General features: G+C 38.3%; 2 protein-coding genes across 5 annotated transcripts in view; both read left to right on the top strand.

The window, feature by feature from the left end:
• The window catches only part of LOC306885226 (HAUS augmin-like complex subunit 6), a 31,068-nt gene extending 20,150 nt beyond the window's left edge, over window positions 1-10,918 (top strand). For both annotated transcript variants that reach the window (XM_079441627.1, XM_079441626.1), the window contains exons 5-16: window positions 2,297-2,441; window positions 3,679-3,741; window positions 3,850-3,904; window positions 3,992-4,165; window positions 4,326-4,519; window positions 5,860-5,989; window positions 6,891-6,993; window positions 7,087-7,180; window positions 7,295-7,448; window positions 9,404-9,502; window positions 9,753-9,879; window positions 9,984-10,918. In XM_079441627.1, the coding sequence (XP_079297753.1) occupies window positions 2,297-2,441; window positions 3,679-3,741; window positions 3,850-3,904; window positions 3,992-4,165; window positions 4,326-4,519; window positions 5,860-5,989; window positions 6,891-6,993; window positions 7,087-7,180; window positions 7,295-7,448; window positions 9,404-9,502; window positions 9,753-9,879; window positions 9,984-10,657 (2,012 nt within the window). In that variant the 3' untranslated portion in view covers window positions 10,658-10,918. The remainder of the gene's footprint in view (window positions 1-2,296; window positions 2,442-3,678; window positions 3,742-3,849; window positions 3,905-3,991; window positions 4,166-4,325; window positions 4,520-5,859; window positions 5,990-6,890; window positions 6,994-7,086; window positions 7,181-7,294; window positions 7,449-9,403; window positions 9,503-9,752; window positions 9,880-9,983) is intronic.
• Window positions 10,919-11,145: 227 nt separating this feature from the next.
• Window positions 11,146-24,788, top strand: part of dennd4c (DENN/MADD domain containing 4C) — a 77,908-nt gene continuing 64,265 nt past the window's right edge. For all 3 annotated transcript variants that reach the window (XM_079440509.1, XM_079440510.1, XM_079440511.1), the window contains exon 1: window positions 11,146-11,388. The gene's annotated coding sequence lies outside the window, so the exon portion shown is untranslated. The remainder of the gene's footprint in view (window positions 11,389-24,788) is intronic.

Here is a 24,788-nt window from a genome sequence, read left to right on the forward strand (position 1 = left end):
GCTCCAGATGTGGAATTGCACCTGGATTTCACATTAAATCTGGGCTGGCATGGTGATCCTAACACCTCCTGCACCCTGCCTTGCACAGAGCCACCACTACATTGATGAGAATAAGGGCCTCTGTGGGAATAGACGCCTGGAAGCAGAATCCTGCCTTAAATTATTTGAATGCATTTCAGACAAGGTAATGTCTGTCTAATATCTCTTCAACCGGTGGCAGCTGAATAATTAACGTGACCAGATGCATGGCAAAGCAGGTTAGAGTCCTGGTTAGTTGCACTAGGTGGGTCATCAAGAAGCTGCTTATAATTTTGCGTACAATGAATTTGCTGGTGATACTGGCCTACCATCACGATATTAACTTTGTCAACTACTTGAACGCAATAATCCTTGGTTTATGACTATATCTGTCACAACAAGAAGTTCATCAAAAAAGGAGTCTGATGCAGACACTGAAACCACATCAAAATCCATGAGGCTTTCCTGTAGCTCAAATAGTAGAGCATGGCGCTATCAACGCCAAGGTCATGGGTTCCCAGGGAAAGCAAGAGCTGATAAAATGTAAAAACTGTAACTTGAATACAATGTAAGTAAAGCGTCTGCTAAATGCATAAATGTAAATGTAAATATAACAGCTAAGACAGTGAGCTGAAAGGGCCTGTCTGAGGTGCTCAGGTTCCAAATAAGATAGACAACAATGGTGGCCATTATCTGAGTCCATAGGTGTCACAGAACATGCAGCTCACCATTGGGAAAAAAAAAAACAGTTTCAGTGCTGTAACACAGAGAAGCTGAATAGCTCCTATATCTGTATTAATATTACTCGGTGATCAGCAGCATAAACACTACTTCTACTGTCAGTGTGACAAAAATAAATTAAGAATTGGACAGTAAACAAAGTAAGGCTGCACAATTTAAGTGGCACAGCAGCCGCTTGATGTAATGACATGGCTTTATAGGATGTTCATCTGAGTGACAACTTTGACATTTATGCTCGGCAAAAACACAAGCACCAAGGAAACACTAAACACTAGATAAGTTAGGAGGATACAGCTGTTGCTTGCGGTCTGGAATGAAAGGAAGCCAAATTAAGTAAAGGCATTTCAGCACAGCACAAGGTTTAAACACACACAGACACGCACACAAAATCTTGCATCACAAGAAGTATATTGTGATTGATAAAACATTTAGTAACTGAACAGAATTTTATTAGGTTTACTGAAAATATGGAAAGTTTTGTGATAAGGGTCTTTTTCTTTCGTGTCACTGACACTTTAGAAATCATCCTATAACTGACCGTTTAAATTTATCTAGCTAGATTGATTTTGGAATTGTGCAGTACCAGTTAAAATCTGGACATTCTTGATGAGTTTTGATTATGAACATACATTCTAAATCAAAATTAATATAAATAAGATCATTTGAGCTGGGCTGTCAGGGACATCACCAGTCACCAGTTTCTTTAGAAAACAATAATTAACATTAACTATTAGGCATGTCTAAATATGACATCTGGACATGCCTAGTTGACATGTCATGATGAGTAGTACAATTATGGGTACTGTGTTTTCATCATAGATTATATAAAATAACTGCTGGATGATGTAAAACAATAGGCTAACTTATTTATACCTAGGCTAAACAGCATATTAGTTACTACCAGTAACCAAAATGCAAGACACGGAGTACAGTGCAAGATGAGAGGGAGACACGCTGGCTACTCAGCATACATGGGAATAATACTCTTTGCTCCGCAATATCTTTTTTTTTTTTTTTGCTGTGTGAGAAAATGGACGTGTGGCATAAGAACATTGTTAATTGCATGAGTCTTACACTGAATGCATAAGAGTTGGCAGCCTTGCGTCAAGGGATGATGCAAGTATTATGATAATATAGAAACATTGACAAGATGTGTTTTTATTTATTTTTTTAAAAGTGTATTATATGATCAAATTGGAACCCTTAAGCAATTTATAGGGCTCCCCGTCTCCAGAAAGCCAGACCAGTACTTATTCTGGTCTTATTTATCTCTTTGTCAAAGGTGTTTTTTTTTTTTTTCTTCATTTCTTTGGAAATTTGCCTTCAGCAGAAAGCTCCGTACTGCACTCCACCATCTCACTTTTAAAGATTACTTATAAATGCGGGGAGGGCCAAAAATTTCAAAAGGAATATTTTCTCACAAAATGTGTAGCCTTGTATATTGTCAAGCTTTTTTGTATTGTTTAGGGATTAAATTGCCATGTTGAGGGTATTCTAATTGATATAACTGTTTTATATTTGTTACATTAACAATTAGATGACACTTGGGTCCCCGAGGCTGCTGCAGTGCCAGCGAGTTCAAAGGAGCTGGACGTGAAAAGATTTCACCTGGTGAAGAGACAATTCCAGAGAGTGACTGTAGGGCAGGACTTTCTCATTCAAGACTACCAGAAAAGAGCTAAGTGAGTGGCTGCAATACTTCCTTTTTACTAGGGGCTTTCGCACCGGAGGAACCTTTTCATAGTTCCTAGAATTGGAGTAACTAAATTAGCTCCTACTTCAGAGTAGGGTCTAAAACAGTTCAATAGGAACTATCAGTGGCGTAAGTGTATGCTGATTGGCCAAATGCATATGAAACACCAGCTACCCAGTATTTTTAAAAAGCCATGTAAAAATACTTACCCCATGAACATGGAAAACAGCGATAACGGAATTTACTTGTTGTGTGGAGTGTTGTTCTTTTCTCAGCCTCGATATGTAACACTGCAAGTTGTCATAGGTGATTTTGTCTCTTAGCCCAACTTTTTGCTCTTTCAGTCGCGTAAATTCTCCATCTCCATTATCACAAAGCCCAAAACACACAACAAAAACAGCTCCGATCATGGCGTCCTCTATTCACCGGTTGTTGACGTATGTAAATGGCGTGCATAAAGGCTTTACTGTTGGCTGCTTCAAGCTCCTGCTGTTGGTGCGAATGCAACCAGGAAAATGGCCCGAGGGAGAAATTAGTTCTCTGGGAACCACCCTGGTGGTTAGTTCCTAGAACTACGCGGTGCGAAAGCCCCTACTGTTTCAGAGCCACTGTAGATCTTTTGAATCATTGTTACATTATAGAAAGTATTATTTGCATCTTATATTTACATTTACTTTATTTACTTCCCTTTCATAGATTCACTCAATACCTCATGTGTGATGATTTGTCTGAAGCTCCTATAGAAATACAGTAATTCATTGGCTGATGGTACTGATGCCACCTCTCAAAACATTGTCGTCGCCATCTTCAAATTTCTTACTTTTCAGGAAGCAATTTTTGTTGCAATTTTTTTTTTTTTTTTTACAAAAGGTAATTTATTTAGTCTTATACAAGCAATTTACGCCAACTGCACAAGCCAGTGGCTTTGGTTGCTGTCTCAAGGGGCTTGCTGTCACAAAACAGTGAATATTTCATTGGGGAAGGGATGCAGCTTCTCATTGAAGTTAAAGGATTGATGGCATAGGAGATTCCTTATATAACACCAATGAACACAACACCTCGAGAGACTTAATTTTGGTTGTTTCTATATGGGATTCAGACAATTGTCACACGTGGGGGTGTTTCTATAATGTCAGCTACTGTTGCAGCATCTTATTCTCTACTCAGGAAAGAGTTACATATCTATGCATTTTTTATTTTATTTTATTGTTTTTTTTACTTTTCAGAGGTTTGGAGACATCTTTGAGGGACCTTGATGCAGAAAATGCCAAATATGATCACTTGCTTAAGTAAATCTCTAAAATATTTTATTTGACAGCTCTGTTGAAGTAAATTGAAATTGCACAGAATATTGGTTTCATTTTCACTTCACTTAAAACAGTGTTTCTTTTTTGAAGAGAACATGACAGTAACACAGATTTGAAGGAAGACATTCTTGCAAAAAACCGAAAGGTTCGCATCGTTTACTTTTCAGTTTTTCTATAATTTGTCGTTTTTATCATATCTACTTGTAACATTTATGATAATTTACGTTCTCAGGTGCGAGGCTTTTGGACTGAGACAGACCGAGTCTTATCCCCCCTTGAAGTAGATCGAAAAGTGGTGGAGAGTGTGATCCATAGACAGGTAGACCAGTACATCTTAGGTGGGCAGGACTTGAGCGTGAAGATACCTGCGATTCTGCATGAGAAGATGGAGAGACTATCCCACCAGGTGAGAGCTATAGGCAGAAAGGGTAAAGATAACTTTTTTAACATATTTGAAAATATATGCATTTTAATGAACATGTATTTCCTAAAAGTTTGATGGTATTAGTTTAGCATGATATTTTGGTGTTGAAACATCTGACAATGAGTTCTGTCTGTGTCCACAGTCCAGTGTTGGTAACTTGTATAAGGGAGGGCAGCCTGTCCTTGTGTGTTTGCTGGAGCTTCTAAATGAAGGATTACACATCCTAAGTGAGGCGAGAAAGAAAATTGTAGGCCCCAGTGTACAGCTTCAACACCAAGACCTCCAAGAGCATGCCTTGCTCTTCAGCCGCTCAAAAGAAAACCTCAAGCTTATAAGGTACCATAAATGTGAAATGTTAACATTAAATTGTCTCTTACATTTAGAATTTTTGAAGTGTCATTTATTAAAGTTGTTTGTTAAACATTACAATAAAAGACAAAATGAAAAACAAACAAACAGAAAAACTCCTGGGCCCATATTCATGAAAAATCTTAGAATTTTGTTAATAGGAACAATCTCTTAACAAAATTCTTAAAAATGTGGGTGTTTTCTCTTAAAATTAAAGAAAAGATCCTAGTAAAGAAAAAAGTCATTCAGAAGGCATCTTAACCCTTAAAAGAGGTCTTAAGATCCAAAAATGTTAGGAGTACGGACTTTTAAGAGGCTTAAAAGTTTCTTTAGCAGCGGACAAAATGGACGAAACGTGAAGAAATGTGTTGCGCACAATGCATGACACTGAGTTAAGATGCTACACATTAGATCATGCAGGGATCACGTTTGTGACCGATCTTATTAGAGACACGCCAACATCTCCGACACCGTGCAGAAATGCCATAGCGCCAGAAATGGACGTAATCACTACATTAACTAAATGAACAATATTTGCCACCTGGAAAAATGCAACTATGCAGCAGTGATGATTTGGGTCTGTCACAAACTTCTATGAGCAAAGTGATCACACAAACAATTACAGCACTTTCAGAACCTTATTGTGTCGCTGTTCATTTCCTATAAAATACGTTAAGTATGACAGCATGGTAAATAAAAAAAATAATATTTATATACATATATAATGTGTGTGTGTTAATGGTAAAACAAGAAAAATTACACCTGTAATTTTAAAGTGAAGGCTTATAATAGACCCTAATCTTAAAAGCGCTCTTTTATTTCTTTCTTGGACAACCAACCAATCACAGTCTTCAAAAGAGTGTGTCATAGCTAGCAACGGGGTCAGCCCCACCTCCTCACTAAGATAAAATGTTTTGTCTTTTCTTCGCTCAAAGTTGCTTTCAGATTGGTTCTGAATCACTTTTAAGCTAAGACTCCTAGTTCAAAATTAAGAGCTCTCTGAGAGGATTCTTAGAATCTTTAAGAATACGGGCCCTGGTTATTTCATCTTAAAAACTAAGTGGGTATTTAAAAAAATGTTGTCACTTGTGAGTTAGACTCTGATTAATCAGCATCTGATTTAATTCATGTGTTGGCAATTTAAATCTGTGACCACACCCTCTGGGTTCACAGTCACCTGAAGTATAAAGGCATGTGAAGCAGTGAATGGACACAATGAATATGGGGATTTATATTGGTTGTTTACCTTTTGAATACAATATTATAGTGTTTCAGTTTAACACTTAAACTGGAGTGTTCAGAAGTTACGATTTGTGATATTTTTCCAGGCGGAAACTAATCAAAGAGAATGCAGCAGAGATGAAGGTCTCCATTGGGAGACTGGAGGAGGATTGGGAGAATAAGTGGGCAGAGTGTTTGAAAAAAACACCTCTGATCTCTTATCTTAAAGAGGATCCTGTAAGTATTAATTAATTTAAAATAATTTAGTCATTTAGCAGATGCTTTTATCCAAAGCGATTTACAAATGAGGACAATGGAAGCAATCAAAATCAACAAAAGAGCAATGATATGCAATGATAGTGCTATAACAAGTCTCAATTAGCTTAACACAATACACATAGCAAGGTTTTTTTTATTATATAATAAAAAGAACACAATAGAAAAAGAGTAGAGCAAACTAGTGTTAGAGACCTTTTTTGCTTTTGTTAATTGTATAATAAATACAAAGAAAACAAAGATTAGAGAAACTATTTTTTTTTTTGTAAAGAATAGAATTAGAATAGAGAGTGATAGAGTTAGAGGGTCAAATAAAGTGTTTTTAAGTGTTTAAAATGTTTTTAGCTGTAAGTGGAGTCATAACTGCTTTCGTTTGGTATTAAAAGGATGGTTCGGCCATAAAATTAACATTCTGTCGTGAGATACTCTCCCTGAAGTTGTTCCAAACCTGTATGAATTTCTCTCTTTTGCTGAAGTGAACATAGAAGATATTTTGAAGAATGTGGGTAGCCAGACATTTGAAGTCTGACCTTCATAATATGAAAAAATGTACGATGGAAGTCAGCTGAAAGAAATTCATACAGGTTTGGAACAATTTCAGGGAGAGTATATGACGACAGCATTTTCATTTTTGGGTGAGCTATCTCTTAAATGATTTTGAATCTATGCAGTGAGTTATTTAGCTATTGAGGTTATTCAGGCTTATTTGGCCATACAGGTCACTTTATTTTCTCTGAAACCTTGCAGTGTCCAGATTATACAAAGCAGGATATATATATATAGAAGTTGCACATTTAGTTTGGTGTATCTTTGTTATTGTTCTGATTTTGTTTGTATGATTGCTCTCTGTAACCTTTAACAGGGTTTTGACTTTGTCTCCCCAATGGCTCCTCTCTCATTTGAGCCAGCTTCTAAGGCTAGCTTTGAGGCTAGTATCATCTTACAATATCCATATAAACTACCTGGTAAGTTAGCAGCTTAGATGATTGCATTATGTAATTTTTCTTCTGTAGATGCGGTGTAATTTTTATTTTTTTCTCTCTCCCTCACTTTTTGAGAACTGCTAGAGCAGCCGTCACAAAGAAAACCAGAGAGAATGGAGGCAGACATCCATTTGGAACCAGAAGGCCACCTGGAGCCAGAAATCAAAATGTACAGCACAATTTGAGTGTTTCTAAATGGAGAAAGTCTGGAAGATAACATTTGTTCCATGTTAATGGAAATAAATAAATAAAAGGATGTAACCACCATTTTTTTTTTCAACAGCATTTCTGAGGAAGATGAATATAAGGGGGTCTTGCTGTCCTCTGACTGCTTCTTTTCTCCAAAACCAGTGATGTGTGATGCACCACCATGTGAAACTCCCTTGACTTACCCAGTTAAAATTAAGTCTGTGACTCAGACACCCAGTCCAGTACAGGTAGTTTTGTATTGCCAAGCTCTATACTTTCCTGCTTGTACCTCTTCATATTAGCCACATCCATGCTGGCACAAACACTTCATCTCAGGTTGTTAATCTCAGAGGGAGAAATAAGTGTGTAAATGGGTAGCAACATCATGGGGTATTCCAGAAAGCAGGTTATGCTACATCTAGTTAAGTGTATGGAAAAGTAAACCAATAACCTCAATTTTTATTCCAAAAACTGAGCGTTAGCAACTTATTCATGGCAGGTTATGTTTAGAGTTAGTTTACTTCAGAGGTATTCAGTGCATACATGCCCTATTGAAGAGGCTTCGAGCATAGTTAACGGATATTTAGTGATGTGCCCTAAGAATGTAAATTACTACTTAAGTAGTATGAGGTGCTTCTTAGCCTCTGTTTCCATGATGACTCCTAGATTCAGCACCCTATTGAAAATGTGTGTTCACTATGAACATGCCCTGACCCCTGAGCTATATGAGGTTACTCCTTGTTGTGTTTTGGGGTTTGTGATGTTAAGTTAACCCTGCTCTCTGTAATAACCCCTGAAGTTCAAGAAAATAATGGAAGGTGTGCTTGCATTATATATTATCTCTGAAAATTATGTAGCATAGAAGATAAGAGCATGTTTGTAAACCGGTCATATGTACACTCACCTAAAGGATTATTAGGAACACCATACTAATACTGTGTTTGACCCCCTTTCGCCTTCAGAACTGCCTTAATTCTACGTGGCATTGATTCAACAAGGTGCTGAAAGCATTCTTTAGAAATGTTGGCCCATATTGATAGGATAGCATCTTGCAGTTGATGGAGATTTGTGGGATGCACATCCAGGGCACGAAGCTCCCGTTCCACCACATCCCAAAGATGCTCTATTGGGTTGAGATCTGGTGACTGTGGGGGCCATTTTAGTACAGTGAACTCATTGTCATGTTCAAGAAACCAATTTGAAATGATTCGAGCTTTGTGACATGGTGCATTATCCTGCTGGAAGTAGCCATCAGAGGATGGGTACATGGTGGTCATAAAGGGATGGACATGGTCAGAAACAATGCTCAGGTAGGCCGTGGCATTTAAACGATGCCCAATTGGCACTAAGGGGCCTAAAGTGTGCCAAGAAAACATCCCCCGCACCATTACACCACCACCACCAGCCTGCACAGTGGTAACAAGGCATGATGGATCCATGTTCTCATTCTGTTTACGCCAAATTCTGACTCTGCCATCTGAATGTCTCAACAGAAATCGAGACTCATCAGACCAGGCAACATTTTTCCAGTCTTCAACCGTTCAATTTTGGTGAGCTCGTGAAAATTGTAGCCTCTTTTTCCTATTTGTAGTGGAGATGAGTGGTACCCGGTGGGGTCTTCTGCTGTTGTAGCCCATCCGCCTCAAGGTTGTGCGTGTTGTGGCTTCACAAATGCTTTGCTGCATACCTCGGTTGTAACGAGTGGTTATTTCAGTCAAAGTTGCTCTTCTATCAGCTTGAATCAGTCGGCCCATTCTCCTCTGACCTCTAGCATCAACAAGGCATTTTCGCCCACAGGACTGCCGCATACTGGATGTTTTTCCCTTTTCACACCATTCTTTGTAAACCCTAGAAATGGTTGTGCGTGAAAATCCTAGTAACTGAGCAGATTGTGAAATACTCAGACCGGCCCGTCTGGCACCAACAACCATGCCACGCTCAAAATTGCTTAAATCACCTTTCTTTCCCATTCTGACATTCAGTTTGGAGTTCAGGAGATTGTCTTGACCAGGACCACACCCCTAAATGCATTGAAGCAACTGCCATGTGATTGGTTGATTAGATAATTGCATTAATGAGAAATTGAACAGGTGTTCCTAATAATCCTTTATGTGAGTGTATATTTCAGCCTCAGTTTACCCTCTGGAGAGCAGTTAATTCTATCTTGATTCCATCTTTTTTTTTTTTTTCTCCTTTCTGTAAGGCTCCCCACAAGAGAAAGCTGCACTCTAAGATAAAGGCCTCTGTCATAAAGAACAAGGCTGAAATCCTAGATTTGGAGTGCGACAACTTGGCAAGTCAAGTATGTGGAATATTTACCACATTAAACTTGTTGTGATTGTAGTTTTAGTGTTTTGTACAATTTTCTCCGGGAAACCGATACATGGGCAGTCCTAAGCAGTGCTCTACCCATCACAGGTTTTCCCTATATCAAACCTGCTCTCTGATGACCGGTGCGAATTGAGAGAAATCGCCACGGACAGATACGGGGCAGACAATTTGCTGTTAGAGGTTATACAAATTCATGTGCAATGTTAATTTTCGTTTTTCAGTTTGCAGAGGCAGTGATTATGAGTCCAGTCAATGGAAGGAGTGATGTTGACCTGGGACAGTTATTAAATGTCATATCTGATCCCTTTTCAGCAAGGAAACAGCTGTGCCGCACCCCTGAGAGTCTAAGTATAAGACACATTAGTATTTGAGTTATAAATATTTAGGCCACATTCACTGGAAATGTTGTTTGTGAATCTCAAGTGTCTTTAAATCAATGTAATTCTCCCTAGTCAAAGATGTGAGAAGTTCATGGAGAAAAGCTGTGGAGGAAGGCATGGCTGAGAAGAAACAAGCTACTTGGAATCAGCAAGACAGCCTTTCTTGGCTCAAGACGCCTATGGTTGAGGCGAATGGCCCTTGCATCAGACCAAGTCCAGAACCTTCTCTATTATTTTCAGCTACTCTTGCCCATGGCACCCCTCCTCCTGTCCAGCAGGGGTCGTCCCTCCACTCAACTGTGTCATGGGACTCCTCACAACTGGAGGCTCTTAACAGCCAAAGGTCGAGTGATGTTATTAAATTCAGCATTGCTCAGGAGGAGCTCCCAGACCTTTTTGAGGATGACTTGTCATTTAACAGCGATGGCTCAGCAGAGATCCATAGTAACAAGGAGCGAGAGGAAGAACTTATCCTATCACCTGTTGAATCTGATTCTCTTGATGGAAAAACTCCCTTGCTGAGAGCACAGGTGTGCTTTGAGGCCTCTTTAAGTAAATCTCCTTTCAGCGACTCCAATATTGAAAAGTCCCCAGTACACTCAAGGAAGAGCCCAGGTTTGAACCAGTGGACTACTGATGAGAGGCTTTTCTCTCTTGATTTGGACAAGCTTGAGAGTTTTTCCCCTCCTCCTGCAGAGAAACTCACCCTGCCCAGTTTAGTGAATTTGACTCTTGATGAATACTAACATATCTTAAACAACTGTTCTTTTTTCACATACTAGTATGATGTAAAATGTGTCTGCCATGAATTTTACATGCAGCTTGATGTGCTTTTGATCAGCCTAATTAACAAGAACGTTAAAACATTTGAATGCCACTAATTTTGTCTGAACCATGTAAATTCTTATGACATCTATACTAAACTTTAGTATGTACAAACTTATTAAGGGTAAATACTGGCCAGACATATTTGTTCATGTTTTGTAATAAAGAGTATTTTATTTGCAAAACCTCTTCTATATTTGGTTTTCTTTTGACTTTGCTTTTCTGACTTATTTATGTAAACGTACAATCAGGAACCACAAACATTGATACGCTGATAAAAATTATAATTGTATATGTGTTGTGGATTGGGAATAACTATACCAGCCACCTGTTAATCATGGTGCGCACTAGCCTGTAGATATGGGGCGTTATGATGTGCAGAGAGGAAATGTGGAGCAGCGAGTCATTCATGGGCGGGTCCATCCGCCTCCAGCAGTCAGTCCGAGAAACCCGAGAGCGCACCAAAGTAACAAAACACAAACATGGCGCCTACTTACTGCCGTACAGACTAGCGCTGGACAGAAACAAAGTTTCCAGTTATAAGCGCTCGCGCTGAGTGGACATTTATTCTTGCTCGAGACGGAGTGGACGGGTTGGAAGTTGCAACTGGCCTACATGTCAACGCGTTGTCTTCGAGTGCTTTGAACAGCTGGTATGTATTGCTGCGTTTGAAGTTGCTTAATGTAGACAAACGCTTCGAGTTGTTGCATTGTCTCGGGCTTGTCGTCTCGTAATGTGATATTTTCGCAGCGGTTCTCTTCAAGGCGTATTTATTTCCACGAGCCAGTCGACATTTGCTGATAAAACATGAATTGTCGTTTGCTTTCTGTTGCCACGAAAAGTGTGCTGTGGTCGAGTTGTGTGTGAAGTTACTCGATCTCGGAAAGATGCAACAGATGCAACGAAGCTCGTTCACAGGCCACATTAGGAGGGAGACTGGCCGTGTGTCAAAAGTGCTGTATACCTAGACAACATTTTGGGCTAAAAGTTCGCACATATGACGTTTAATAGGTTGTTCGCTAGTTTTGGGATAGCTATGGTTTTTGAAATAAAGCTTCTAGGTGATGTTGGGTGTGTATGCGCGCAGGTGAATCTCACTAATATGGGATCCGCCTGTTTGAAGTTACAGATGATTAATAAGAGAAGTCACTGTTCACCCCTGTGTGTGTATAGAGAGAGAGAGGGGTAAAAAGGGCCAACAGTTATTAAAACAACGTAATAAAATGTTAAAACGTTTATAATGTAGGATCAATTATCTGGGGCATTTTAACGCGTTCAGAGTTAGATTTGCCTTGGTCAAGGTGTACTGACGTGTGATTTTTATTTTATAGTTGCTCTCACACGGCTTGCCATTCAGTCCTCTGTAGCAGTAGAATGCAGTCTTAATGTAGCATTTATGTAGCAAAATGCCTGTCAAGCTAATGGGACATTTCAAAACAGGTGGAAATTTGTTTATTTGGTATATAGAAAATTGTAGTGTCAGAACGTGTTTCATATGTGTATACCATGCGCGTGCTTCACATGTTTATTGTGGTTAGAGAGAGAGACATGCTTGTGAAGGCCAGATGGTTCACATTTAGGTGACTGATCAATATTTGTAGTGACCTTGACGTTGTCTAGATTTACCTTGTGTCTGTGTATTATACTGAATTATGATCACTGAATTATGGTTGAAGGTTTTGTGTGCACCTCTATGTTTGTGTGCATGTGCGCTGACCTTGTGCCTCATTACATTTACTCTGCTGCACTTCAAGGTTGCGTCAGGTGACTATGCGATCATAAAAGGAGCCGTCCTCAGGAGTGGCTTAAAGGTAACCGTGAAGCATTGTGGGTATGACAAAAGGCAGGCCATGTGGCAAGAGGGCAGGGCTGCTCAAGGGAAAGGGAAACCCAAAACCACATGATAATACTTTTGTTGTGCTCACTCTCCCTCTAGCTTGAAAATGTTTAGCCTATGTTGTGTTTGAGAAGTGGAATCAATAGTCACGTAGCTGATTTTTTTTTTCCTAAACTTAAAACAAACAAACAAAAAATTTGCCATTTCTTGAGTTATAATATTAATACTTGATTGTGACAGATTGTGACTTTAAAAAGAAATGCCTGGATCATGTTTCACTCCAAAATGTATTCTTCAAGGTAACAAAGCCTGTAATATGGCAATAATTTTAAGCCCCCAATGTAATAATGTTTGTGACATTATTGCCATGACAATTTAAGACAATTATCTTTAGTGTAAAACAGATTTACAATTTACAGTTTAAATGGTCCTGTCCTGACATAGCCTACATACAGAGCTTATTGAAAGTCACACTCACCCTTGTTCCACGTTTAATGTAATATTGAAACCAAAAAATTCCAAAATTCATTCAGCTGACAAATATAAACTTTTAAGAAAAAATTTGCCCGGTTGCACACCCTTTTATAATGGGGGCATGTTACCATGTTTGGAATTAACTAATCACATTCCAACTCTTACAGAAAAGCAATTATAATCTTCCGGTCATCATTTAAGTGATGTTGATTAACCCTGAATAAAAATCTGATGTTTCTTTTGGATTTCTTTTGCACCTTCTTGGTAACATCTTATTGCTGAAACCGTGGCCTGCGAATAGCTTGCAAAAGATTAGGATCTCATTGGCCCTGTTTTCACTGGGTATTAAGATCCATTTTCATTGATTCGATCAAAAGTGGTTAGCCCGAGATGCATTACCATTTAAACCAGTTTTAAATGATTCTGCTGTGACTGCATGGAGTTCAGTTTACATCTAGACCATCTCCCCTTATTTTATTTTATCTTTATTTTATTTTAGGTTTTCAGTCCTGGTCCTGGGGACCCACTGCTCTGCACATTTTGTGCTGAGTTCACGGAGCCCTCGCTTATTGAGCTGGTGATCTGAATCATGTGGCGTAAAAGGGATCGTTCACTCAAAAATTTACATTCTGTAATAAATTACTTGCCTTCATGTCGTTCCAAACAAGTAAGACCTTCGTTCAACATCAGAACACAAATTAAGATATTCAACAATGTAGTGGTACTCTCGTGAATGGGTAGCGAAGACTGACATGGAAGAGAAGAAATTGTTGAATATACTTATTTTTGTTTACTTTGCACACAAACATTGAACCACTGATGTCATTTGGACTATTTTAATGTCAGAAAGCTGTCAAAAATATCTTAATTTGTGTTCCGAAGATAAGCAAAGGTGTTACGGGTTTGGAACGACATGAGGATGAGTAATTAATTACAGAATTTTCATTTTTGGGTGAACTGTCCCTTTAAGTAGGGGAGACAGATATGCAGAGTGGTGGGCTCCCAGGACCAGGTTTAAAAACCACTGCTCCACATCACTTTAGTGGGTGTACCGATTGCATAACCGCAGTTTCAGTTGATTGTTTTGGTGCACTTTAGTGATTTATTTTATTTATTTTTTTTAAATTCCAGAACCAATTCAATCCTGAGTGCCAGCCAATACTGATCCCAAACCAACACTTTTTTTTTTTCCCCCCGTATCAATGTAGAATGGCTGGAGAGTATGCATCTCTGCATTATTCACTATCTACTTCCAATCACAGCACTGTATTATGAATGATTTAGTATTACAGTTTTATTTAACAACATGGAGCAGGTATGAGAGGGGTTGTAGTTATATTTTTAAAATATAGCAAAAGGAACTGTAGTTTCATGTTAAAAATCATTACTCGTTGCGAGTGTGTTGTAGGTCGGTGTTTTATTGGTTGTTGTCTTCCACTTTGCACCCTGTACAATCCCACATTTCCACAGCTTTACACACCCATTTCTTGATGGTTTTTTTTTTCCCCCAAAATCTTCTTTTCAAATCTTTCAGATTTCATGACATTTTAAAGGAGGTTCATGCACGTCTGGCCACTTGCTATATCAACTATATCCTGTATTCTGTGGGGTTGGGTGGCCAGATGGAAACCATTACTCATGGAAAAAGAAAGAAAGAACTAAAAGACTAAGCATGCCTAAATTTTGCTAAAACCATGTGGCAAAATGTTTTATGGTCTTATAAAACCAGACTGAACTTTTGGGCTATAATTTTAAAAGGTATGGCACAAAAAAAACAAGACTGCTCATCACCCAAAAAACACCATATCCATGAAGAAGCAAGGTTGTGCAAGAATCATGCTCAAACTGGGGCAGTTGTAAGATAGAAGTATAGTGCTAAATATCCGAATATTTTGGCAAAAAACTTGCAGGCCTCCTTATCTTTCAGCACAATAAGAAGATCAAACATAAATCTATTTTCTCTCTTCTTTTTTTTTCTTTAAATTTTTTTTTTATTATTTGTTATATAAATTATGTTGGTTTCAATATTACAATAAATATAGAAAAAGATCTGACACGAGTTTACTTGGATCCATATTTTTACCCTATTAATTTAAATATAACTATATTGTATTTTATATATATATATATATATATATATATATATATATATATATATATATATATATATATATATAGTGTGTAAATATATGTAACTTAACTATATTATTATTCTGCCGTGCAAAGGCAAAATACCGTAACTTTGATTTTGGTCGAAAATTATTATTGATTAGGGTTATTGATATTTTTTGGGACATTCAAGACATCCTTTATCATGTGCATAAGTATCTTGAGTCATTTTCGTTGTTTTTCCAAGAAAATAATGGGTCGTCTTAACCAAGGCAGAACACCATATGACACTAGTTATGGCTCTTTCACTTTGTTTGGAACACTTAAAATGAGTTATGGCTTTCTGCCTTTGTTTAGCCGTGCGTCAGTATGAAGTTACGGTGCCAGCTTGGAGTTATAAGGTGTTCTCCCTTTGTTTTACTGACCATTAAAGACTGCCGCGTTTTAATTACGGTGTAACTTGTATACTTTCATACATCTGATCTGTCAGATTATTAGACAAACAAATTAGATCGCAATCTACCAAACTGCTCCATATAACAAAGCATTGCAAAGACGATACCTTGGCAGCAATACATAATCATGAATAACTTTTAAAAATTTTATATTATTATTATTTACTTTTTATAATGCAGATTATTCACCAGGCTGTCGCTTCTAGTTGGACGCATGTGGACTAGAATGCCGTAGCAAGATCAATTATAAAATCAGTACTAACAGTTTGCAATTAAATCCATATCCTATCTTGTAACCCGATAAAATCAATCCATGGCGACAAACGTCGCTGGAGATGCTTAATCCACAAGCATTCTGAGCATTCCTGCTTACTAGCGTTCACATCAATCCACAAGTCGTTCTTTTAGGTTTGACTATTTTCATTCAAGTCCATATAAAAGCAATTACGCGATGTCTAGCATTCTTTTACGTTACTGAGCATAGCAAATAAATTGGTTGCAAAACGGTATCCACTCACATGTTTAACTTTTTAGTTTGCTTATGGTCAAAAAACAATTTTATAGAAGCTGTTATGATTCTGCAGCCATAGACTCATGTATGCTGTGAACTACAAAAGGATGTACTTTGTACCATTTAAAAAAAATGATATTTTATATCTGAGAAACTAATTGTTATTCTTTAGCACGATATTAGATCTATTTGTGAACATTAAACATTCTTAGATGTGTAGCATTCATCATGTTGTCGTTTGGGAAAAACCCAACTAAACGCGTTCAGGTTTGTCACAATAACACACTAACTAATGCAAAAAAGAAGCATTACTTACTTATCAGATCGATCGATGTCTTCTGGATGAACTCTTGCTATTATTCTGAGGTAAATCCAGCCTTTACTCAGCGCGTCTTCTTCCAGAAACGAACAGTAGCAGAGATGAACAGAGTCTCGTGACTGTTTGTTTGCTGTTGGGCGTCTCCAAGCGCGCGCGGGTCACGTGGTGATTTACATGTGAACACGAGGGGGCGGGATCTCATTAGAAATAATGAGTTAGACTGGACAGACTGAACATCGTGTCGGTTTCATACGGATTACTTTATCACAGAACATTTGTTTTCGACAACATTTGTTTTCGACTTACTTCAGTTGAAAGACACTTCAGGCTTTCTATAGAGATAACTCTCATGTTTCTGTGTTGAGTATTTGCTGAGTTACACTTCATTTTAGTGACGCGTTACTATAAACAGATCGCGGAGACGGAGAAGACAGAGAGCGCACCCTGTTTGTTTTCTTTTTTCCCCAAAACCACAAAGTTTTGTTGTAATCGTGAGTGTACTCAAAAAAAAAAAAGTAGACACTTAACAGTTTCGATTGATGTATAAAACTTATTTGTGTGACCAAAATCAACAGAGCATTTTTAGTGTCTTTTGCACTTATCTTAAAAAAAACGAGTTCGTATCACCGGCGATACAGCCGGCCCCAAAGGGTTAATACAGTCACATTTGTATGCAGTAGCCTATATGAGATAGCCCATGATCAGAAGATTTTATACAGGTGTTACTGTAACGATTTTGTAAATGGTGATCAGCAACCAAATATTGATAATGTGGAAGTTATTGTCTTTTTCCTTGGTGTGACTTCTTTGTTTTGCAGACAATGCAAAGGCAGAGTACAGTAACTTCAAAATAGGGGTAAAAAATCAAGTTTGAGCTCACAATTTTTTAATCTAGATAATCTTCATTACTACAACATCTAGGCCCAGTTTCACAAACAGGGTTTAGCTTAAAGCCAGGACTAGGCCTTAGTTAAATTAAGATATTTTAGCAACTTTTACAAAAATACCTTGGAAGAAAACATTAAGGTGTGCATCTTGACACAGAACAATGACATTGACCTATTTTAAGATATGTCAGAGCAAGATATTTTCAGTTGAGACAGCTCAAACATACATGGATAGTTTAAGCTAATTGCCAAATTTCCAGTGTCCTACCTATACTTAATTTGGCTGGACAAATAAAAAATGAAATTCATGGAAGCACTTTACAAGTTAAATATTATTGTATGTGAAATATATTATACATATGTTAAATCTTCAGATAAAGTAATGATGTATAAGAAGCATAATGGTAAAGCGTAAACTAGGGCTGGTTAACTCGAATGTGTAGTTTACGTCGATTTGTTTGAATGAAAATCGGTTTTCTTTTTAACATCCACCGATGCTCCCCTCTGAGCTCCAGTAGCTCCGAATGAGCTCAGCCCTCCCCGCGCGCGTTTGCCATATAGGGTTTGGCTGATAGACATCAAGATGTTAAAGGCCTAACTTTACTTCGTTTTTTTGTACGCGAACGTGCAGCCTTTCAAAGTATACTCCATTTGAAGTTGTACGCGAACTCTAGAAAGCTTCAATCATGTTCAGTGTGGGCCGGGCTAGGGCCTGAGCGTCTCGGGCCAGGGCCGGGCTAGGGCCTAAATTTTAGGCCCGTGCATGGCTCTAGTCCAGAGGATCTGCAAACCATTTGTCATCGTCCCGTCAAAACAGTCACTGATATTTAATGCTGTTGAATGTTTTGTTTACACTTTATCAGAACTACCTCATATCTACTGAATAGCAAGATGTTAAAACTTGTGTTTAAAGAAAACTTATCAAAAAGGGTCACATAATTTTATGTTATGTTACTTTAAGTTACATATTCACTTTTTACTATGGCAGGGTGTGATAAGGACCCGAGCAGCCACAAGGAGGTTCACAAATGCCGGAGCGAAGTTGGCGTCCACAAAGATGTTTATGTAGAGCAGATGTGCAAAAATGTGCAAATAAATAGAACTGAGAGTTTACAACACAGATTGATATAAAAACAGTATAAACTGCTAAGTACTAAGAACAATACTAACTCCCCTCCAATTCACTGAGGCTAGAGTTTTACATGCTTCACAGCGCAATCCCATTCACAAGCTCATTATCCGTCCTCCTTTGCAGTAGTGACGGCCATCTTAAATACACAGTTTCCCGCTCTCCCAAATTGGAGCATACCATTTCTATAATATAAAAACTCTTGACTTTGATTCATACATGAGATTTAGAAACAAGAGCCTAAATAAATACAAATAATAATGCAAATCAAAAACGAATAAATCATAACATTTGAAATGCACTCATACATAGAATTAGCATAAAATTAGCACTTTTACAAGAGTACATTTACTGCCACGCCTACTCGGCTGGATCAGAAATACATTCAAATAAAACCAAGTCGAACGCAGTAAAGCAGTGATGGAAGGCAACTAAAGTCTCTCCATCACACAGGGCCTGCCATCTTGTCTTTTTGGCTTGTTGTTTCTGATTGCATTTTAACCCCAAGGGGGAAATCCAGATTAAATCCCAGAAGGGAAAATCAAAACAAAATGAAGTTAAAACTTGTTTTGAACAATTTCTTTGTCATCGGCAGATTGATTTTAAGTAGGGGGGAAAAAACAATTTAAATCGTAAATCAGATTTTTTGTAAAAAAAAGTTGGTCATAAACAGGAAAATTAATTTTTACTGATATATGGCCTGACAACAACTCATCTGTCTCGCAGTTCACTGTTGTTCCACTGAAGCTCCCTCGTCACCTGTATCTTTTCCATGCTCATTTGACTAGCGCCTGGTGCTGAGGCGAAGTTTGAGTGCGCGTTTGAAAAATATATCAAAAAAATATTTTTAATGCGTTAAGCTGAAAATTGTACCGCATACGTTAACTGAATATGAGAATACATTGAGAAACAAAGAAAAGTTGATTAATTTAGTTGAAACTTGAGTCAATTGAAAGAAGTCTGAACATTACCATTATGAACATCTATAAGGGGTAACTTTCTTTTTATTTTGGCATTAGAGCTTAGGCAAATTGTGATTTTAATTTAGAGACACAATACTGCATTCCAGCTTGTAGTTTTCTACTTTGATATCAAACCAGCTGCTGTTCCAGAGTTCATGGGATAAATGTTGCTTACCATATAAGAGTTTAAACAGCCGTCACAGTATTTGTCACAAAATTATGTTTTTGAGAGCCATGCATTTAACCTCATGATCAGGGTAGGCTAAAACCTGTAATTAGTGCTCAGTAAGCTACTGCTACATGGCAGGTAACCAAGTAACATCTTATTAGTGAGGTGACCTTAAGTTGCTCTTAGAGATGATAAATTTGGTAAAATACTGATGGGTCATTAATGAACTATTAGTTACTTGTGTGTCACCTGACAAATTAAACTAGTGAGCCAAACTAAAGATATCTCTCATAAAATATCTTTGGCTGCATTATAATGTTTACCTGATTTGGAATATGATAATTTCCATAGGTGGATGTGTTTGGACAATTTGGCTAGTGAACTGACAGATTGTTGAATGGCGAATGACCACTGCTACTAATGTGCTGTGCTCTCTTTTTGTGGCTTCGCTTCTCTGCATTGCAATAAATTGTGCCCAAACTTTTCATCACTACCACCACAGGGACAAACTGTGTGTTAAATACAGCACCAAACTAATTTTTTTAACTGTATGATTCCAAATTTAGAGGGAGCTCAAGCTTGTTGACACGAAGACACTTGTAAGTCAAGTTGTCTATTTGATGCTTTGCTGTCTTCGCCAAAACAGGTCTTTCATATGCATTGCTAGAACTGAGATTAATTGTGTACAAATGTGTAGAGCACAGCGGGTTTCTAGGGTATTCTAGAGTGCTGCTATTATACAGATAATAACTTAAACTAGCAACCAGTGTTTTAAATGGTTGCTAGTTGAAGTTGTTATCTGTATTCTGGTTTGTTATAGCGTCTACCAGGCGAAAATTCTGTCTGACCAAGTTTGAAAAATTAATAATGAACCATTACAAATGCATTCTTTTGTGCACTCCACAGTTTGGCTTTCTCTCTGTTTGTGTATGTTTGTTGTACACTGCTAGTCAGAGCAGGACTGAACTTATTTTTTGTAGATGGCAGTGCCTATTGTGCTATGCACTTTACCCCTATGCCTCAAAGCAACTCTCTTAGTAGGACTGTACTGGTGCTTGTTGGTATAGGTTTTGCTTTTTTATGTGCAGGTCTTGGGTTAAAAAATTAAACCCACTTTTTGGCTTAACCAGTAACCATTTTCCATCTTTAGACTTTCCTTGAAACTGTAAAAAGCCAGACTTAAAGGGGTTATGAATTTAAAATTTTCCTTGATCTTTTGACATAAGAGGTCACTGTACAATTAAAAACATACTGCAAATTTTAGACCTCAGAACTTGCTCATTAATCCAAAAGCAGCTTTCACTGAAATCAATTTGCCAAAATGACTTGTTTACTAGTTCCTGGTTTTTATTACATAATAGAGATGAATACATAATATATAAGACTGCCTGCCTTCTACATGATTGATTTTACTTAGTAATACAATAAGAATGACTAAACATTAAACTAAACGTGTTGAGACGTGCGGAAGTTGCGTTTTATCTCGTACCTTGTCAGTGTCAACCACTTGCTTAGCCCTTTGTTGTGATAAACAGTAAAGTTTGTTCAGCTGAATTTAATTTCCATTTTGTCAAACAGGTATTAAAAAAAAAGGTTAGTATACCGCGGCAGCCCTCATGTGAAGACCGAAGAGTGTAAAGACCATCGATTCAACCGTGCGACTCCTCCGTGCAGGGACACTGGCAAGGGACATAAGTAGAGATCAACCGATATCTGGGGTCGACAATATAAATGGCCCGGTGGCCCGGACGTACTTTTAAAACCGTCAGGGCCACCAGATCGCTCCAACCACTAGCCCGGTGGGGCCAGTAAAAATAATGCCTCGATTAAAAAAAGTCTAATTTCACATTAATTACCTGTGGTTCTGTGTTTTGATTTCTGTTAAATCGTCTCGGTAACGACCGCTAACACGTTACGTGATCCCGACAGCCTTAGGGGCTTTTTTAGTTTGTCATTGTCAACGTACTGTTTTATTGTTGTTGTGCTTTTTAATTAAGAATAACAATGAATCCGTCTTTTGTTTTATTCTTAAAAAATGAAAGGTGTATAGATATAAGCAAAACAGACAATTATCTTTTCTTGTAAAATGTGATACCAAGATCGCGAATTTGAAAGTGAAAGCGCACGAAAAAAAGGAAATCCTGTTCACAAAATTTAAATCACAAATAATACAGATGAAAAAGAACGAGTTGAATGTTGAACACTTTCGTTACCATATAACTATAAACTATGATAAAAGTTCATCAGCATGCATTGATTAATCAAATGTGCAAAAACAAAAAAACAAATTGCAACCAAATTATGTGCTCGTGCGACCAACTGAGAAAGTTAGTCGCAAAAGTGAGATCAGTGGGAAGAATGAGTCTGGAGCCCTGCATGAAAGACTGCTAATTCTCAAAACATTTTTTGTTAAGATGACTGAAAGGAGGAAAAACCAAAGTGAAGTATGGACTTACTTCACGCAGTCATTTATTTACTTTATAACAGTAAATAAATATCGGTTCTGCATATCGTTTATCGGGCACATAAACATACAAATAATTGGTATCGGTAAAAAAAAAAAAATCAATATCGGTCGATCACTAGACATAAGTATTGCTTTTGATTCATCCTCTTTTCTACACCTTGCTTCACTTCTGTTTAAGTTTTTATGACCAACTCTTACCATGTGTTTCCATATCTCTACTATTACTACCACTCGCAAACCACGGATCACACACTATAGGCAGCGCAATCCTAACAACCTGCGCACTTTGCCTATGTCTGCTAATACACTACTTTCTTTTTCTATTGGTCTCTCGAATTGTCAGTCTGCAGTATACAAAGCAGATTTCATTACATCTATTCTAATCATTCAATACTAAAACTCATGGCCCTGACAGAGTCGTGGATCAAACCAGAGGACACTGCTACTCCTGCAGCCCTCTCCAATAATTTCTCCTAATTTTCCCACACTCCCCGTCTGACTGGAAGAGGTGGAGGTACTGGTCTGCTTATCCCTAATGAATGGAAATTTATTCCTTTACCTTCTCTGGGTATTAACACCTCCTTTGAGTCACATTCAGTCACTATTACCCACCCTTTTAAAATCCATTTTGTAGCTGTTTATCGACCCCCAGGACCACAAGGTAACTTCTTGGATGAATTATGGCGCTTTTCCACTGCAAATTACGGCATGGTAGAGTTCAGTATGGTACACTTTTGGGGGGGTTTTCCACTGGGTACAGTACCTGGTACTTTTTTTAGTACCACCTCGGCCGAGGTTCCAAGTGAGCCGTACCGTTAACAAAACGTGACGTGTAAACTCTGCTGATCACTGATTGGCCGGATAGTATCCTCTCTGCCTGCGTCATTGAACTTGCGGCACGAGACACAACAGACCCGCTAGATTTAAATCAGCACAGGCAGCGAAGGATCGAACTCAACTGTTTTGAATGGGTGCACCTTTTTTAACAGCCAAAAATTGCTGTTTTCTTTGTCTGTTGATGAAGTACAGACGTCCCTCTCTTTGATTGCTGAGTAGCGGATCCAGCGAGAGCTTGATGGAGCGACGTGGAATTAAAAAGTTTTTCAGGAGTCACGGCAGTAGAGGCGGCACAACTATAACGACACGTGAATAATCCCGCCCACTCTAAAAGCGGTACTAAACTGCAGTGGAAACGCAAACCGAGCCGAACTGAGCCGTGCCGTGCCGTTCTTAGCCGAGCCGAGTCATACCACGCAGTGGAAAAGCGCCATTAGATGTGCTGCTCTTAACCTTTCCTGAGGATGGTACTCCCCTAGTTATGATTGGAGACTTCAACATCCACCTAGATAAACCTCAGGCTCAGACTTCCACACTCCGCTTGCCTCTTTTGATCTCAAGAGAGTGTTAACTGCGGCTACTCACAAATCAGGCAACCAACTGGACCTTATTTACACACGACACTGCTCCACTGATCAAGTAGCGGTTACTCCACTGCACACCTCAGATCTTTTCCTCTTCACTCTTAACTTCAACATGGCTCCTGACACAACACATACCCCTCCACATGTCATCTTTTGACGTAACCTACACTCACTCTCACCCTCCCAGCTATCTGCTATGGTTTCATCTTCGCTTCCTCCCCCCTAAACAGTTAGCATCTCTATAGATGCTAACAGTGCTACTGATACTTTCTGCTCCACTCTTATATCTTGTTTAGACTCTGCCCCTTGTCTTCCAGGCCAGCCCGTACCACCTCTTCTGCCCCTTGGCTGTCTGATTCTCTCTGCGAACCTCATTCTAAGCTCAGGGCTGCTGAAAGGGTGTGGCACAAATCCAAAAAATCCTACTGACCTTAATGTGTATCAGTTACTCCTCTCTTCCTTCTCTGCTAATGTCTCCACTGCTAAAAGGACATACTATCATAACAAAATTAATAATTCGTCTAACTCTTGCATGCTCTTTAAAACATTTGCCTTCCTCCATTGTCAAGTCAAGTCACCTTTATTTATATGTTTCAATTAAGATATACATTAAATTCAAAAAGTCCGGCTGTGCTTAATGGGTACATTTGTGTTACACCAACCACGATCAGATGATAAAAGCAGGTCGTTTGTAACGCTAATGAGTAGAGATCGACCGATATATCGATTTACCGATATTTTTCCCGATATTTAAGCATTTTTCCATAATCGAATATCGGTTTTGTTATATCGGATTCCCCGATAAACACCGCCATCTTGTGGACGTTTTCAGAATTGCGCGCAGGATCGCAATTGCAGCGCATCTGAGGGGAGACGAGACCGCAACGGCGTGCAGGTACTTTATTTGCTGTAGTTAGTAAACTATTTAATATTACAGGCATAAATGCACAAATTAGATGTATTACATAAATGCCTGATATATAGTTTAAATGCAACTTGGCTCTAAGAAATATGATAAATAAGATACTCTGTCAAGCCCTGTCCCTATAAAGATAGGCTATAACTTTGCCTGAAATAACACAGCCATGAATTAGCACATGGTGGAAATAAAAGCGCTGAATTTAATTCTCTCTGTGGTCTATTAGTCTCGTGAAGTCGGAGTCACATAGATAATCCGTCAAGTCCTCTCCCAATAAAGACGTAACTTTGCATGAATTAAATAATACAGCCATGAATGATTGCATGTTGGAAAGAAAAGCATTGAATGTAATTCTCTCTCTGTTGTCTATATGCTCATCATTAGTCTCGTGAA

The sequence above is a fragment of the Barbus barbus genome (genome assembly GCF_936440315.1).
Source record: "Barbus barbus genome assembly, chromosome: 2".
Classification (NCBI taxonomy): domain Eukaryota; kingdom Metazoa; phylum Chordata; class Actinopteri; order Cypriniformes; family Cyprinidae; genus Barbus; species Barbus barbus.